The 18,453-nt window shown below is 41.0% G+C and overlaps 1 protein-coding gene and 1 long non-coding RNA gene across 3 annotated transcripts; one reads left to right on the forward strand and one right to left on the reverse strand.

Annotated features, from left to right (window-relative positions):
* Positions 1 to 45: 45 nt before the first annotated feature.
* Positions 46 to 15,778, reverse strand: bnip2 (BCL2 interacting protein 2). 2 transcript variants are annotated; one of them, XM_047354117.1, is made up of 11 exons: positions 14,831 to 15,778; positions 11,062 to 11,157; positions 10,875 to 10,939; positions 10,449 to 10,625; positions 5,272 to 5,454; positions 5,049 to 5,151; positions 4,840 to 4,971; positions 4,626 to 4,712; positions 4,442 to 4,540; positions 2,452 to 2,487; positions 46 to 659 (listed from the first exon to the last, which is right to left on the reverse strand). In XM_047354117.1, the coding sequence occupies exons 1-11, from the start codon at positions 15,163 to 15,165 to the stop codon at positions 608 to 610; spliced, it is 1,365 nt and encodes a 454-aa protein (XP_047210073.1). In that variant the 5' UTR covers positions 15,166 to 15,778; the 3' UTR covers positions 46 to 607. The 2 variants fall into 2 exon arrangements, with proteins under 2 accessions (XP_047210073.1, XP_047210085.1); XM_047354129.1 differs by lacking the exon at positions 2,452 to 2,487 and having other exon boundaries at positions 14,831 to 15,776.
* LOC124860666 lies at positions 13,250 to 18,161 on the forward strand. The gene is made up of 3 exons (XR_007036412.1): positions 13,250 to 14,347; positions 17,886 to 17,976; positions 18,073 to 18,161. It is a non-coding gene; the product is annotated as an uncharacterized LOC124860666 (long non-coding RNA).
* Positions 18,162 to 18,453: the final 292 nt, after the last annotated feature.

Raw genomic sequence — 18,453 nt, forward strand, 5'->3', positions numbered from 1 at the left:
AAACTTTAATATTTAATCCGAATTGTTTCAGAAGGCACGTCCCAGTGAGGGGCAACAAAATAAAGCTTTATTTTCCCCTGGTAGGATTTCAACAGAACATCAGCAGTGAACAGTGAAAAAGGTGCTGACAACAGTTTCCATAAACTGAGACCTAAAATTGCAGTTTAAAAATCAGTTCATAAAAATATATTAATCTCTCTCCTTTTGACACCTTTTGAATATAAATATATATTTCAATGTAATGAAGCAGAACATGCAGCAACCCCTTGTAACAGAGTGTGTAAAATAAAGTGAGGATATAACGGTAACTAAGCAACCGAAGTCAGGCTTGGCGTTACACAGGGGACTTTTAACTAAGAGCAATAAAAACATTTCAGACAGCATGTGCGCAACGTGATCCGGGTTAGGTTGTTTGACAAACAATGAAAAACAATACAGCAAAATGTCTGACAATGTAACAGGCAGCATTGATTCAAAAAAGCACTTTCCATAGTGCAAAAAAAAAAAAAAAAAAAAAAAAGAGTAATTCTCCCATCACATAAATATGTGGACATGAGTTACAAAAGGTTGGGATCCGTTCTCCTCCCCGTATTGCAGTGTGGGGCGGTCACTCAGGAACAGCAGCGGTCTCCACCTTCCCGGACATTTCCTGGTCGATTCTGTAGAAACATTTAGAAGTCATGGGATAGCTGTGAAACCGGGATGGTATGCGATCAGAACCAGCTCACAACACTGACCTCTAAACACAGGAGTTTGATAAAAATCCAGCCTAATTCCTCAACAAAATCTCAAATTTTTGTTTTATAATACAAAAACAACACCAGGTGTGCATTACAATGTTCTTCATTTTGTTTAAAAATACAAAAATGTGCCTTTTAAAGAGCAATATAGAACTCCAACATGCAGCTTGTTACCAAGTGTTGTTGATCAAATCAGTTTAGACTTTGTGTTTCGAGTACATTTTTAAAGCGCTACAGTTGCACTGATCAGACTTCTGCTGGCCCATTTTCGTTGAGGTCTGACCTACAGATTACGATCCATATTTACACCATTGACTAAAAATCTGACATTTCAGTTCACACAGAAAGTCAACACCAAGTGTACGTGACAATGTTTTAATTTCCTTCAAAAATGCACAAATGGCTCCTAATGGACCCATCTGTGCATTTCAAGGAAATCCCACTTCCAGCTTATTGCAAAGTGGTGGATCAAATCAATGCATTTCTGCGTTTCAAATGCATTTTAAACTGTTATGCACCAATATGAATCGATCAGGCGACCTAGCAATTCAGATGTGGATCTTTTCCAATTATTTCAATCCAAATAAAACAGGACAATGCTTTCAAGTTCTTTGATAGAAGTTGTAATTTTCCACTCGACAGAAAATGAAGGAATTGGACAATTATGCAATTGTGTGCATAAAACCATATATCCCTAATATTTATTGAATCTTTAATTAATCTCACAAAAAGGACATGGAAATCCGTGGGATCAAGAAAAAATTGGCTCTGATTGGTGCTTCAGGTCTTAAGGTCAATGAGTTTGCAACTTCTCACAAGAAACTTTTGTTTGCACAGATTATAAACCTAAAAACTTCTCCTACCGTCTTGTTTGTCCTTCACAGTTATACTTTGCAATCAGTTATACGAATGAATCACTTCAGCAGCTTCAACATTAATCACTTATCAGGAACGAGCAGTACATTTCTGAGTGCAAGAGCAAAGCTGACAAAGGATCTCTGCTATTTACCAGAACATCAGTGGGGGGCAGGGGTGCAGTGAGTGAGTCATGCAAAAAGCTGTGAGAGGGAACAAGCTGGGCGTTCAGTGAGGGCCACTCACTGACGACCATGTGAGGACACGGTTAATGTGCAACAGTGCAACCACACACACCACAATGACGAGGACAAACTACTTCCTTGTAGCACAAACTAACGAAGAACTTACCAAAGTTTAAACTGCATCATCTCTAAACCTGTGTTTTTGGGTTTGTTTTTACAAGAAATAGGCCAGCAAGTGTGACATCAAGACAATCTGCACAGAGTCACCTTCCTATAAACTTTAAATTTGTTACATTGCGGTCTACACTGAGACGAAAACGGTATCTTCTGAAGACAGATTTTAAAAACATAAAGTCTTGCACAAAATGTACAGATGGACGCTGTTCTGAGATCATAAAAAAACTAATCAATGCTAACTTTACATTGCTGACTCAGACAAGAATTTAGCTGGTTAAACAATCACCAAGTCACCTATTTTAATGAGCAAACTGTCAATTGATCTGTTTATTTGGAATTTAAATCATATATCAGCTGAAATTTGCAGAGGAGTCGATCTTTCCTTCAAAGAATAGGTGTCTTGGTGTGTTTCTGCAAGCTACCTGATCACTTTATTGTTAGTTTCATAAAATACGAAGGATGCAGAGTCTGACCTTTGGTCAAAGTGCAAATACCTTTTTTTGCTTTTCCTATTTTTTTCAGCGTCAAACCTTAAGAGGGGCAGGAAAACTGGTTTAAACAGAGAAAACCAACCAACAGCAACATCAGATCAAAAAGTGAAGAATATTTTTCTCCGGAGATTGGAGGAGCTTTTTGAGCAGTAGTTTTAAAATAGTGATGTCAAATGACCTCTCGCATGTTGAGCCACGCCCAGGAAAAACTCAACCTGAAGTATTTCACAATAGTTATACAGCAGGAGTGAATATCAGATGATTAAAAAAATATCTTAATGAATTTTTACATCAACACCATCTAAATCAGACAAAGTTCAGCTATGGTAACCCTTATGATGACCAGTATAGAATAACTTATTGGAACTCAGACATGTCTTGTGCATTTGGACCTTTTCAATCATAAAATGGAGCCTAAAGATGCTGCTTAAGGACACTGGGCAGAAAAGATGCGGTTAAATCCTTCAGGCATAAGAACATTCAGGACAGGACTGAGCTGTTCGAGCTCAGAATTAATCCTGATCCTAAAGAATACTGTGAACTGAATACTTAATCTAACCGATTTAAGAGCTACAGTGTCATGTTTCTGCAATGATCTGCACCCGACAGCAACCTTTTTAGTGTCGTACCGTACTTTACCGAATTATAACAGTTAACTGCTTCCTGACAATAGAGGCCAATTATATCAGTGTAAAATGCTTGTAATTATAAATATGTTCCATCAGTTCTTTAAATATCTCACAACAAATTTGAAATATATATATTAAAATATTCTAAAGGTGAGTAATAGACAAAAAAAGATTGTAACAGTGTGGCAAAAAAGGAATGAAAAGCTTCTTAAGTGTAGTGTTAACAGGTCGTCTTTGAGCGACTAGGACATGCTGATATTGTGCAGCCAATAAGCAAAATAAAATCCTTGTATTGGCGGTCCACATACAGCTCTCTGCAAAAGTATTCAACCTGTTGACCTTTTTTCACACAACCACAACTTCACTGTGTTTTAGTGAGATTATATGCGATTAACACAAAGTATGGCGTAATTTTTAAGTGGAAAAAAAAAACAAACAAAAAAAACAATTAAAATCTAAGGTCTGCTATGCACATGTTTACTCCGTCCTCTTTACTCCAATACCTCTAAATAGGACCCAGTGAAACTACCTGCCTTTACAAGCTGAATTATTAATATACAGAACCAGTCGGAGTGTGCTTTAATCTCAGTATAAACACAGCTGTTAGATGGAAGCTCGACAGCTGTATTTATACAAACAGCATCATGAAGACCAAGAAACACAGCAGACACGTTGGGAGAAAGCTGAGAAAGAGGCCCATGGTAACTCTGGAGTAGCTGCAGACTCTGGAGGGTGAAGAACCACAGCCCATTGAGGACAACCATTACTTGTGCTGGGGGGGGCGTCCCTGTCCTTCTTTAAGAAGCTCTTGAACACCAGCTCTTCAACAAACACTTCCTACCCTAGAACCTACCTAGTACACCCCTACCTTCTCTACTGCAGTATCTCTTTCTACACGTTCCTTTATGCCTGTACTCTATCTCTGCACTGTCACCTCAGCCAGAACTCGACTAGTGGTCTTCCTTCTAAGTAGTTTATTGTTAGCTTTTATATTACCTGCTTTGTTATATCCTCAGTTGTGTGTCGCCCTGGATAAAAGGTCTGTCAACTGCATAAACAGTTAAGGGCAGGGTTCGGTTATACAACAGTATCCCAAGCTTTGAACATCTCAAAGACCTAAAATGTGGCCCATCTTGTTATCAAGTTTAAAGTTGTTTTGGATAAAATGCAAAAATGTTCAAGAGGATGAATACCTTTGCAAAGTACTTTAAAACATAAGGTCAGACTGAAAATGTAACTGTCAAAATCTTTTAAATGTAACCAGAGGGACCTAAACCAAAACCCTGTTACAGCCTCAATCTTAGTTTATGAGATCCACAAACTATCATGCACTGAGAAAAAGCATTTGTGTGTTAAATACTCACTGTTTGATACAATCTGGTATGGACACATACTCCATTGGAACAAGTTCAGCAAGGTCTGTCAAGCTGTACACATACTTGACTTTCTGAGTAAACTTGGAGCTGCAAAAGAAAACAGAAAAGGAAGCAATACAAACATTTGGCATTTATCATTTCAATGTTCCAAAAACTTAAATCCTAAATGTACCTTATAAAAGGTTTTGTGAGTGCCAGCAGGGTGCGAATAAACCAGGAGGGATGAACAATTATCAACGATTTAAGGTTTTTCCGTAACCTGTACGAAGAGAACAATCAGGGGTTAGAAAGTTCAAATTACTCATAGCCTCCGAACCGGAGTAAAAGGAAACGCTGAAGATGTCACATCTTCAGTCTATTTAGGGTTAGGGTTTGTGTTGAATTACCTCCTATTGATCTGCTGGTAGCACTTTCTGAGCCAGCCGACAGTTGGCATCTTTTTCCGAGATGTTGCCCCATTTAAATACACAATCATATAATTCTCTGCAACCAGCAGCTCCAGTGTGCCAATGACATACCTGGAACAGAAATCGCACATCAAGCTGTTACAAAACGCTGGCTTAAAAGTGCCCAATTGATTCACAAGGATTCTTACTTGAATAAATTATCCATGATGTATCTGTAATTTGGTTGACTGCTCTCAGGCATGAAGCAAACAGCAAACACAATTATGGCATTCAAACCGTCTCCGTAATAACCTGCAGACGACATGTCAGACATGTAAAAATAAAGAAAATGGAACTACATTGTAATCTTTTTGTAATAGTTATGTAAACTATCTGGAATATTATGTGCATAGCAGTTTTTAATGTACTGACCCCCATGGCTGATAACTCTTTTGTAAGGTTCAATGGCTTTCATATCCACTCTGTGATCTTGATCTCCAATACGGAAAATCCTCCATCGCCGTCCCTCCTCCCGCTCATCTGATGCTTTATATTCCTGGACTGACTCTACGCCTTTCTGTAGTATTTCTGTGGTTTTTGGTTTAGGAAGATCATCTGAAGGAGAATATATATATATTATTTTTTAGTAAATATATAAATTTCATTCTTCCTGTGATGTGTGTGATTCAAATCAGAGCATTTTTCACCAAATATAAGATCAGATTTTTGGATTATTTTATCTTCATGCTTCGATCACATGCATTTCGATCATCTGCATCTTGACAACATGCTTTGTTCTCAGATTAAACACCAACGACCAAAGCTCCAATTCATTATCTCTTCCCAGGCCTTTTTTATAGGAAGAAAAAAAAAACTTTTTTCCACAACACACACATGAAACATCACATGACACCTAAAATGTCAGACATTACCAGATGAAATCAGACATTTACAAATGCTGTAGAAAGATATTTTTACTGTCTGACGTTAAATCCGACGGAAATATTCCTGTTAGGATGAGCAAAATTATTTCTATTTCCTAAAAGAAAGAATGATGAGAGAATTCTTTGTATTACTTTTGTCAAATTCAGAAGCTTACATACACTATGGTGAATATGTCTTTAAACAATCTGGAAGAACCCAAACATCTATGTAATGGCTTTGTAAGCTAAGGCCACACCTACAACATCTTGGGAAAAATTTTAATTAAATTCGTTCGCGGTGCAAAGAGGATTGGGTGGCGGACGAAGGTGGAGACCTCAGCGGCCCGATCCCCGGATGCTTAGGCTGGCTCTAGGGACGTGGAATGTCACCTCGCTGGGGGGGAAGGAGCCTGAGCTTGTGCGGGAGGTCGAGAGATATCGACTAGAAATAGTCGGGCTCGCCTCCACGCACAGCGTGGGCTCTGGAACCCATCTCCTTGAGAGGGGTTGGACTCTCTTCTACTCTGGAGTGGCCCACGGGGAGAGGCTGGGGTGGGTTTGCTTGTTGCCCCCCAGCTCAGCCGTCTCGTGTTGGGGTTTACCCCAGTGGATGAGAGGGTTGTATCCCTGCGCCTTCGGGTTGGGGAGAGGTTTCTGACTATCATTTCGGCCTACGGGCCGAGTGGTAGTGCAGAGTACCCGGCCTTCTTGGCGTCCCTGTCGGGGGTGCTGGATAGTGCCCCTCCCGGGGACTCCATTATTCTGCTGGGGGACTTCAACGCCCACGTGGGGAACGACAGTGCCACCTGGAGAGGCGTGATCGGGAGGAATGGCCTCCCCGATCTGAATCCGAGTGGTGTTTTGTTATTGGACTTCTGTGCTAGTCACGGATTGTCCATAACGAACACCATGTTCAAACATAAGGGTGTCCATCAGTGCACTTGGCACCAGGACACCCTAGGCAGGAGGTCGATGATCGACTTTGTTGTCGTATCATCAGACCTTCGGCCGCATGTTTTGGACACTCGGGTGAAGAGAGGGGCTGAGCTGTCCACTGATCACCACCTGGTGGTGAGTTGGATCCGCTGGAGGAGGAGAAAGCCAGACAGACTTGGCAGGCCCAAGTGCATAGTGAGGGTCGGCTGGGAACGCCTGGCGGAGCCCTCGGCCAGGGATGTATTCAACTCCCACCTCCGGGAGAACTTCGACCAGATCCGGGGGGATGTTGGAGACATAGAGTCCGAGTGGACCATGTTCTCTGCATCTATTGTCGATGCTGCTGCCCATAGCTGCGGCCGTAAGGTCTGCGGTGCCTGTCGTGGCGGCAATCCCAGAACCCGGTGGTGGACACCGGCAGTAAGGGATGCTGTTAAGCTGAAGAAGGAGTCCTATCGGCTGTGGTTGGCTTGTGGGACTCCTGAGGCGGCTGACGGGTACCGTGAGGCCAAGCGTGCTGCGGCCCGGGCTGTGGCAGAGGCAAAAACTCGGGCCTGGGAAGAGTTCGGTGAGGCCATGGAGAAGGACTACCGGTTGGCCTCGAAGCGATTCTGGCAAACCGTCCGGCCCCTCAGGAGGGGGAAGCAGTGCTTCGCCAACACTGTTTATAGTGGGGGCGGGAGACTGCTGACCTCCACTAAGGACATTATCGGGCGGTGGAAGGAGTACTTTGAGGATCTCCCCAATCCTGCCATCACGAATTCCCTGGTAGAAACAGAGGCTGGGAACTCGGGGTAGACTCTTTCATCAGCCAGGCTGAAGTCACCGAGGTGGTTAAAAAGCTCCGCGGTGGCAAGGCTTCGGGGGTGGATGAGATCCGCCCTGAGAACCTCAAGTGTCTGGATGTTGTAGGGCTGTCATGGTTGACACGCCTCTTCAACATTGCGTGGCGGTCGGGGACAGTGCCTCTGGACTGGCAGACTGGGGTGGTGGTCCCCCTTTATAAGAAGGGGGACTGGAGGGTGTGTTCCAACTACAGGGGGATCACACTCCTCAGCCTCCCTGGTAAGGCCTACGCCAGGGTATTGGAGAGGAGAGTCCGACCGATAGTCGAACCTCGGCTTCAGGAGGAACAGTGTGGTTTTCGTCCCAGCCGTGGAACACTGGACCAGCTCTATACCCTCTACAGGGTGCTCGAGGGTTCATGGGAGTTTGCCCAACCGGTTCACATGTGTTTTGTGGACTGTGTCCCTCGTGATGCCCTGTGGGGGGTGCTCCAGGAGTATGGAATCGGGGACCCTTTATTAGGGGCCATTCGGTCCCTGTACGAGCGGAGCAGGAGTTTGGTCCGCATTGCCGGCACTAAGTCGGACCTGTTCCCAGTGCATGTTGGACTCCGGCAGGGCTGTCCTTTGTCGCCGGTCCTGTTCATAACTTTTATGGACAGGATTTCTAGACGCAGCCAAGGGCCGGAGGGGGTCTGGTTAGGGGACCAGTGGATTTCGTCTCTTCTTTTTGCGGATGACGTGGTCCTGCTGGCCCCCTCTAGCCAAGACCTACAGCATGCGCTGTGGCGGTTCGCAGCCGAGTGTGAAGCGGCTGGGATGAGGATCAGCTCCTCCAAGTCCGAGGCCATGGTACTCGACCGGAAAAGGGTGGCTTGTCCTCTTCAGGTTGGAGGGGAGTTCCTGCCTCAAGTGGAGGAGTTTAAGTATCTCGGGGTCTTGTTCACGAGTGAGGGAAGAATGGAGCGGGAGATCGACAGACGGATCGGTGCGGCTGCCACAGTAACGGGGGCGCTGTGCCGGTCCATTGTGGTGAAGAGAGAGCTGAGCCGAAAAGCAAAGCTCTCAATTTACTGGTCGGTCTACGTTCCTACCCTCACTTATGGCCATGAACTTTGGGTCATGACCGAAAGAACGAGATCACGGATACAAGCGGCTGAAATGAGCTTCCTCCGTAGGGTGGCCGGGCATTCTCTTAGAGATAGGGTGAGGAGCTCGGCCATCCGGGAGGAGCTCGGAGTAGAGCCGCTGCTCCTCCACATCGAGAGGAGCCAGTTGAGGTGGCTCGGGCATCTATACTGGATGCCTCCTGGACGCCTTCCTCGGGAGGTGTTCCAGGCACGTCCCACCGGGAGGAGGCCCAGGGGACGGCCCAGGACACGCTGGAGGGACTATGTCTCTCGGCTGGCCTGGGAATGCCTTGGGCTCCCCCTGGAGGAGCTGGAGGAGGTGTCTGGAGAGAGGGACGTCTGGGCGTCTCTGCTGAGTCTGCTGCCCCCGCGACCCGGTCCTGGATAAGCGGAAGACGACGAACGAACGGACGAATTCTCCAAGATATCAAGAAGATAATTCACAAGTCTGGTTCACCTCTAGGAACAATTTGCAGATGCCTGAAGAAGCTCAGGTTCATCTGTTTAAACAATTGTAGGCACGTATAAACATCATGGGAATGTTCTGCCATCATACTGTTCAGAAAGGAAACTGGTTCTGTGTCCCGGGGAAAAGGTGTGTCAGTCACCAGAACAAAAGCCAGAGACCTGAAGATGCTGAGAGGCCATCATTACCCACAATGAAACAAGTCCGACACCAGCAACGGCTGAAAAGCCATACAGAAAGGGAGAAGCCAATACTTCAAAAGCAACGAATAAAGCCAGATAACGGTTTGCAACTTCTGGAGACATGGAGATGTGGTCTGATGAAACTAAAATTCAAGGATTTGGCCAAAATGACCAAAACTCCATTTGGACGAAAAAAAGAGCAAGCTTGCAAGTCTAAGAATACCATCCCAACGGTAGCAGCATCATGTTGTGGGGGAGAGATTGGTACACTTCAGAAAAAAATAGATAGCATCACGAGGAGAGAACATTATACTGGAACATTACACATTTCAGACAGTGTGAAAAAAGTTATTCTTATAAAGTGTACGCAAACATCTGGTTTCAACTGCATTTTTGTCTACAGCAACATCCCAGAAACCTCTGTTCAATATAGACCAAATTCAAGCTACAATCATCCATTTTTATTCTCATCATCTTATCCCTATTTTCCAGTCAGAACTATTTACATATGTATTAACTACACAATTCATTTAAAATCAAAGGCAAGCTCTCACAAGACAAAAACAAAAAAAAGAAAACCATTAAACAGCTAATACATGTAAGCTAAACTGTCTGAGGTGATAAGCTGCCATTAATACCTTAGAAAAGGAACATTGGAAACAAACGGAAAATAATAATCATAATAAAATCAGAAATGTGGGGGAAAAAAATTTGTTTAAACAATTCAAGACATGATTGGGATAATAAGGGTTTGATTGACTTGTTGTTTGCAGAAAAATTATGAAGACTGCCTAAGAGCCCTTACCACAAGAAGAGAAAAACCTGCTGTTGGACTGCAGCCTGTTTCCAGGCAGACATAGGAAACAACTCTTCCAAGTGAAAAAGAGGAATGCAGCAATGTGGGAACACAAGAACAACAAACAGCATTTTAAAAACATAGCTGAGGCAGTAAGCTACCAAACTCCAGGAAATCTATGGAACCAAGTTTAATAAAGCAAGGCCAGGTTGCTTCTCTTCTGCCAACATCAACCAGACGTACAGCTTTTCATGACAGGATCTGACATGCGTCTTTCCAAGCATTTCTCATTTTAGCATGAGCAAAATGTTCTGTTATTTTCTGTTAGTAAGGCAAATTAAACCAACCAGTGTTCCAATATTGCAACCAAAGCCAAAACAGTGCTGTTTACCTTCCCATTCAAACTCATTGCTGTTGTCTGAGGGGGTCTCTATTTCATCGAGATCCAGCTCCATGCTTTCCTCCAGCTCATCAGAGAGAAGAGATCCCTCGCTGCGGTCGAGAGTCAAACTGATGTCTGGAGCCGTGAGTTTTTTCTTGGCCTTCTTGCCTTGGTTCACTGCATAGCCTTAGGTGGATGCAAATTCTTAGTAGTTCTGTTATTTGTGCAACCATTTTAATAATAGGTTATATTTTTTTTAATGCAATGACATTCACATTTGGTGACAAAAAAACACACAAACATCCAACCAAGTCTTATAAGCCCTCAATGATTTAACTCTAAGATGCACAAACAAGAATTATTAAGTATATGCTGAAAATAATAACTTCTTTCATTTCTGCAGCCATGTGCAGAGCATTACTGTGTTATGATTACCAGGGTCTGTCTCTTCAGAGGTTCCAACAAAAATCTCATCGAGCTCCTCTTCCTCTGGGAGGGGCCTAAAAAAAAAAAAAAAAAAAAGAATAACAGCAGCATCTTAACTTCAGCGAATTATGGAGTTAACAAGTTTGCCCACAACACGTTTTATCCGGAGCTATAATGCATGTGGAGCCGTCGATACCGTGGGAAGTCTTCATCCTGCCACTCTTCCTTCAGCTCAACGCCTTCCATTCTTAGACGGGCTTCAGTAGTGGCGACCGACTCTTGCCGCTCTAAGCTGTTTGTGAGAGAATTCAACATTTCCCAGTTAACAGCTGTAAATTGCTAAAAAATGTCTTTTGTAGAAAAATAATGGGCTAAGATCATGGATCACAGATTATCTGTAAAATCTAAAAAATATAATTGCTTATTTTTCAGAGGTGATGCTTACAGTCTTAATGGGATAAGCCAGGAAGTTTGTTATGGGTTTGCTGAATCAGGTGGGTTTTTTTTTTGTATCAATCGGTTTTGTTTTTTTGTTTTTTTAAAGACATTGGGGGACTGCGAGTTCAATGACAACAAATTATTTCATCAAGGAAACTGGGTCTAATTCAGCCTTTACTAAAATCTAAGGTACATCATAGCTTCTTTCAAAATCACCAGCAGCAGTCTCTGAAGGTCTACATTTGATATTTTCCCTTTAAACAGACTTGATACGATGAATTGATTCCTTATTATGCATAATAAGCATAAAAGAGTTGTGAAGTCTGTACTTGAAGAGTTACAACTTACTACGACTTGGTTGATGTTCAGGAAGCTCTCAAAGCTTCATGTATTGACACAAAGTGGTATGTGGAGTGCAACCATAGCAGTAAACAAAGACATTCACACGATAAAGCAGCATAATACCCATATATGAGCTGACAGATGCTCGGTGAGGCTAATCATCCTACAATACACTTTTAGTCCCAGGTTTAAGCATTAAGTCAATAATTACAGTATGTAGCTGGGCTCCTAATCAGGCCTCTGTTGTTTGAAAGCTTACTAGCTTCAGCTAGGAGCTTAGTTCATAAGCCAGAAGCCTAATTAATGCTAAATGTGGCATCTGTATTGCTGCTTCACAGAGCTCCCAATAATAGTCTAAATCACTGGGCTTGTGCTCATAGAAATTCTACATATTCTGTATTTAACATGTGGGAATAAACCTGTTTAGGCATGTGCTTACACAGTGTTAATCACTACATAACCTTAGAGCGGAAATAGGAAAACTGCTTCCTGCAAAGAAAAACGGCAGTCCAAGCGGAAAGACTAAAACGAAGCTACTTTAGAGAAATTAGGAAACCAAATTGCAAAAAATTAGGAAGTAAAAAACCTTTAATCACAACCCTGAGCGTATGTAAAGCTGCATAAGCCACCACACAATGCAATTTATATGGAAATGTCAAGTTAAACTGTGAAGATGTCTGTGTGATATGCCTAACAAGTTAATCTGTTATCTTTGAGATTTCATCAAATGTTCTACACCGCTCTATTCTCCCACACAGAACATTGGACATTTTCTGGAAAACGGGTGCACCGATTCCTAACAAGTTCTCAAGGGGTGTGATGTACAAAGTTGAAGAGAATTTTAAGTTGACTGATGGGATGTTACTCCGCCGAAATCAGTTATTATAAACAATGCTAACTGTGGAATGAAAATGACTTAAACAATTTGTAGTTTTCATGCTGCTGTACATGTAACAGTCCATACTTTCCCAGACACCTTAGTCCTTTATTGTCGTTTTTCCATGGGCTCTGCTGGGTCTGGCTCCACTCGGCTCGCTTTGCGACCGTTTCCATTACTGGCTTTTCCAGCCCGGTACTGGCCTATTTTTGGTACTTGCTCATCAGCAGGTCCCGTTGGGGATGAGCAGGGCTGAAATGTGACGTGAACAGACTGCTGTTCACTGATTGGCTATGAGCGTCGTCGGCCGCATGTCCACGGCATGAGAAAGTCTTTGCCTGGGAAGCGGAAAGAATGACAAGCCACGGATTTTGCCACACACGGCAGTGCCAAGAAAAACGCAAGAAACTCAAAAAGGGCTACAAAAATATTAAAAGGACCACAATGGCTGGAGTGAGACAAACCCAAAGCTGTGGTTTGAAATCACTTTTGGGGGACAGTGTGCAACAGTTAGTGTTTATTTTACTTTGTATGTTTTTCACTTGAATCTTAACTCATGTTTGGTAAGCTCACACCAAACCATAAGACAGTAAGGGTTAATAGTGGCACAGCACACTATGCTGATGGCTGGAGGCAGGGCTTCAAGACACAACTTCAGCCATCAATCAGTCAATGGGAACACAACCGGTTTTGTTCGGAGTAGAGCCCTGTGGCGCTGGAACTGTGAATGGAAAAGAGGCATATGTTCTCTTTAAAATGTAAAATTTAAACATTCAGAATGAATTTTTGACAGATGTGTATAGCGGGCAACGTTTGCATATGGTACAAGAAAATCAGAAACTAGAGGGAAGGACACAAGGAAGGAAAAAAGGAGCACTAAAGGAACATTAAACGAGAGCGTGTTCAGCATTGAACAATTTTAGAATGAGACACGTAAATATATGAAATATATTTACGTGTCAAACCTGGACTGAATTATTCTACACTGATTCGATTCTTCAATACACCAGCTGTGATTTGTGAAGTCTTTGCTTTATTTGGAAAAACAAAACATGATGGATTCTCAGGTTTCCCCCCAAAAAGACGTTATTGTCAAGTTTATTTGTCCAGCATGTTAAAAAAAAACAACAAAGCTCCTAAAGTGTACAGCTAAAATCTGTCTGGTCTCGCAAACTCAATATCATGCATCATCCAATAGGATGAGTGTGTGGTTACACCCCTAGTGAACATCCAACATAAGTCTGTCTAAATTTGTTTGCATCGGCCATTGTTTACTTTTGAATCAAATCAATGTAACATTTAGAGACAGAACTCCATTCACAACATATCAAAAGATACCATTTAATTTGGTCCTCTGCCAACCTTTTGCATTACTTCAGTACGACGTTGTAATGATTCAATTAGTTGTCTAAGTACAATGTGTCAGTAAAATGGTTGAGTAGAAGGAGAGCACTAAAAATAACTAATAAATCAATCACTTATGTTTGAAGTGACCCTTTAAAAAAGATCACATTAAAAAAAAAAGTGCAACATTGGCTATTTGGAAGGAAAATATGTAAACAAACAAAACTTTTGGGGTGGATTCAAACAAAACCAGTGATTGTTGCAATAGAGAATGAAATTATAATGAAAAACACCAAAAAACGCAACTTGGAAGCCTTTCTCAGCTGTTAGGACTTTGGTGCCTCTTGTATATTTCTTTGTATTGACTTTTGGCTGTAAACACTGTTAATATAAAGTAATCTGAATGGAAAAGACTACTATCTGCACCATTTTAGGATTCATCCACATGAACAGAACAGAGTACAAGTGACTCCAATCTTGGGTAAGAACCTTGGTACTTTGCTGTGAACTATGTTTCTGAAAATATGTTTGATTTGAGTACATCTTGTTACATTTGTATGTGCTGAACTAATGGCTTTTATTTTTTAAATCATGGTGAGAATTCTTGAGAATTTCTATTTCCAATACAGGCTGATACGTTCTAAATATTACCTATATGTAACCCTTTTAATGGCTCCAATAAGGAGAGGTTAATGCAGGAACAAACGGGAGGCATGGTTAAAAAATGATACCAATAAAAGGAGATCTGTGCTCTAAGTGCATGTTATATCTTTCAAGTCACCTCACACTGTTTACTGGCACTGAAGAATTTCTGGCCTTTTAAAAAACTCCCAAACTTTCTAAAGCGTTTAAAAAGAGAAGACCGTTTGTTCCTCATAATTACTTTTATATATGTTCTGGCGCAGTGTAAAACCACACACTTGCAACCACTTAAATCACCCAAATAAATCCCCAAAATACACACCTTCCAGTTGTTCCAGGTGGTGAGTGCGGCTTGGGAAGGTTAACAGGGGTAGAGTTTCCTCCTCCCGACTGTTTCTGCAATTTTCCTGGCGTTGTTCTTCTTGTTTTGGTCAGACTTTCTTGAAGCGACTTTTCGACATTTACCACTGGGCTAACATGCAAAACCTCGTCGTCAACCTCCTCTCCAGACACTCCGGAAGATGAGGGACTAGATGTCTGCCTGTTTCCCAAATCCCCATGAGTCCTGCTGGGTGTGACAAAATCTAGACTGCTATTGTTCAAACTATCACTTACACCCGTCAACACTGCTTCACTTTCTATCACGCCCGATGCCATGAGTCCTGTTCCTCTGTCGCCTTGGTGCTGAAGCGGTTCAGACGGAGTTCGTTTGAAAAGAAAAAACTCGAGTCTGCTTATATTTCCTAAGAAAACCAAGAAGCAAAACTGGACCAACTTGTTCAGAAGTTTGTTGCTAACGGGCTAACTCCAGGAAACCGCAAACTAGCCAAGCGACGCGTTGCTAACACTTACTTATAAATGAACATACCTAATAACCTAAACCGTGTGAAATATCACACAGTCTACTTAGATTTAATCACCTTTCCTGAACGCGTCACAGTGAGAAAAGTGTGCTTGCTTCGCACAAGAAGCAGTACGCAGTGATCCTGCTTCTCAAGTTTCCTTCCTTCCTTCCTTCCTCCAAGTCACAATGCTCTCTGCTCTCCTGTGGGCGCTAACAAACGTTAGTCACGTTAGCTTTTTCGGCTACGTGAAGCTAACTTAGCCGGTAGCCTCGGCTAACGACAAACGTTTTCCACTGAATGTCTGCTTTAAACAGGATAAATGTCCAAGTGTTAACTGTACACAGCACTATGCCCTTAATTTGCATAAATAGCGGTTGGTTGAACTTGCCAACGTTTCAGACTGCTCAGTGTACGGTTATCATGGACGGTTGAAGAAATATCTAGCCCGTGGGCGCACATTTGCTTAAAAAAAAAAAGGGCGGAAGGGGGGGCTCTGTCCTTCACTTCCCCCACATACAACTTTTTTGCTCTTTTTACTCAAACAGGTGTATATTTTACATGTTATATATTACAATGAGAAAACAATTTGGTAGTTTTCTTTTGAGGGTCTTACACTAACTTCTCACATTGGGTGTTTTTGTCTGCTTATATCCATGTGTGATTGCTTTGTCTTCTGTTAGTAATTATTTTGTTCATGTTTTAGATAATTAACAACTAATACATGCTCTTTATGTAGGTTAGTTAAATTAGCACAATGAAGTGCTCAAAAAGACAGCAAGAAACCCAGAACAGTGGCAATAGTGACAAAAGTGAAAATAACAATTGATTCAATAACAATATCAATTCATATTCAAAAATACTTGATTAATACCAAAGGGAAATGAAATGTTGCTGTAACTCACAAGTTTCTTCAAAGAGATGGTGATGGCTGTGGCCAGGAAGGAATTTCTGTAACGGTCTGTCTCGCAGCGGAACAGGAGAAGCTTCTGACTGAAAACTTATTAAGAGGACGATGAGGGTTGTTCGTAAGGGTTATTAGTGAAAGTACCAGTGTACACATAGCAAACGTAAAACAAAATTCTAAACAATACAGCTATATAGTTGGGAAAAAACATATCTACAGTAATATTTAGTAAATTAGAAAATACATTCAGTTGAGGCCTGTTTGCCAGATTAGAAGCGCCTTTTAAACATGCAACGCTTTGAGCAGGTATTAAGCATACGTTTTATTAAGCCCACACTTCTGCTTAAAATTTGTCTTTTTATTGATCTGATATAATATTCCAATCTTAAATGTTGTGTTTTCATTAACTGTAAGCAATAAAGTGTCACGATTAAAGGAAATAAAAGCTTGAAAACATCAGTCTGTGTGTAATTAATCTATGTAATGTATTTTACTTAGTGAATTGAGTTACTGAAATAGATGAACTTTTTTATAATTATCTATTGTACTGAATATGACTATATACCAATATTTATGTTTCTATACCAATAAAATACAGAAGCATAGCACACAAGTTCATACACACAATCATCACACAGCAACTGGATGCTCTTAAAACCTCTTTTATATAATTTTATTAGGGAACAATTTTTAGCCAAGTGGGAAAATGTGTTTATAATAGTTTACCATATTTCTTATGGAAAGTTGATCCCTACTTGTGTTTGGGAAAATGAAGACTGAAAGACTGAGAGCTTGTAGGGTGTATAAGTTTAATGTAATACAGACCTTTGAAATGCTAAAGAATATTCAATTTATTGGAATACAGCTCATAAATAAAACCATGTCTGTAGTATGTTCTTATTGTATGAATCTGGATTTTCTGAAACAAAGAATCCAAGAAAATTCAGGATGTTGCTGGGGTGACAATCCTAAGAAAGTGTTTTTAAAGGACAAAGACAAAAAGTTCTTAAAAAGCTTTGAAATGTGCTCATCCAAACAATCATACAGTACAATACATAAGGACAAATTAAGTACAAATAAATAACAACAACTTTTTAATAACAAAATGATGAACTTATAATAACAACTATTATTATACATTTATTTATTTCTTGCTAACCCTGTCAAAATGTTTTTTAAAATGAGATATTTTTCAGCAAATATGTTGTTCGTGCTGTATTTCCTAAAGGTTATTCTGTATATTATGTCACATTTTTATCTATACTGTTTAAATTCGCCTCTCTTCATATACAGTATGTTTCATTGTCTTTTGTTTTTTCTCTGTTCTTCATTTATTTTTGGGAAAATGTCTAGACCCTCTGATTCTTTGCTTTCCTTGGGCAATAGCAAAACATTTGCAATTCAGTTATCATTTGCAAATAAAGTTAGTGAATACTTATCAGAATAATTTATGATATGCCTCTGACTTGTCTTAAAATTGATACAATTAAAGATGTGAAAACATTTTCAAGAACTTTTGGTTAAGATGTGTAAAAGCCAAAGGGAGGGATTTTTGACCTCCTCTCTTTGCACAATTTCTCTAGTTAATTCATTGTCCTGGCTACTCCCTTATGCTCTTTTCCCTACAGCAACCTGTCTATACAATGTCTCGTGACTGAGGTGATCATTGAAAATAGTGTTGATTTGAAAAAATATTTTTGGATTAATATCCTGCCCAATGTGAGTTGACATATAAATCTACCACATTTTTATTCAAAATGTATTTTTTTAAAGAATTCATAATGTGATGATTTCTGACTCTAAAATGTTTTCCAGAGCTGTTGGAAGATACCAGGCCCACAGCATCACAGACCCTCCACTGTACTTAACAGTAAGCACGAGGATGCTTTTCCATAAGTACTTACATAAGCCTCAAATGGTTGTAATGATGACTTGGTGACTTCAAGATTCCACCTCTGCTGCTATTTTCTGACAATGACCTTTTGAAATTATGGCTAGAAGAAATAGGCCTCTAGGTCATGTTAAATTATATCCCAGAAGAATTCCTGGCTATAGATTACAAAGTTTCGTTAAACTGTGATCAGTTTAAAAAAAGAAAGGTAAAAGTTACAATGTTTCTGCCGCGTTTATTTTAAAGGAATTGTAAGGGGGACTATTAATTCTGCGACCAGCAACTTAGTTGTCGCACATTTTCTT

This window comes from Girardinichthys multiradiatus, chromosome 2 (genome assembly GCF_021462225.1).
Source record: "Girardinichthys multiradiatus isolate DD_20200921_A chromosome 2, DD_fGirMul_XY1, whole genome shotgun sequence".
Classification (NCBI taxonomy): Eukaryota; Metazoa; Chordata; class Actinopteri; order Cyprinodontiformes; family Goodeidae; genus Girardinichthys; species Girardinichthys multiradiatus.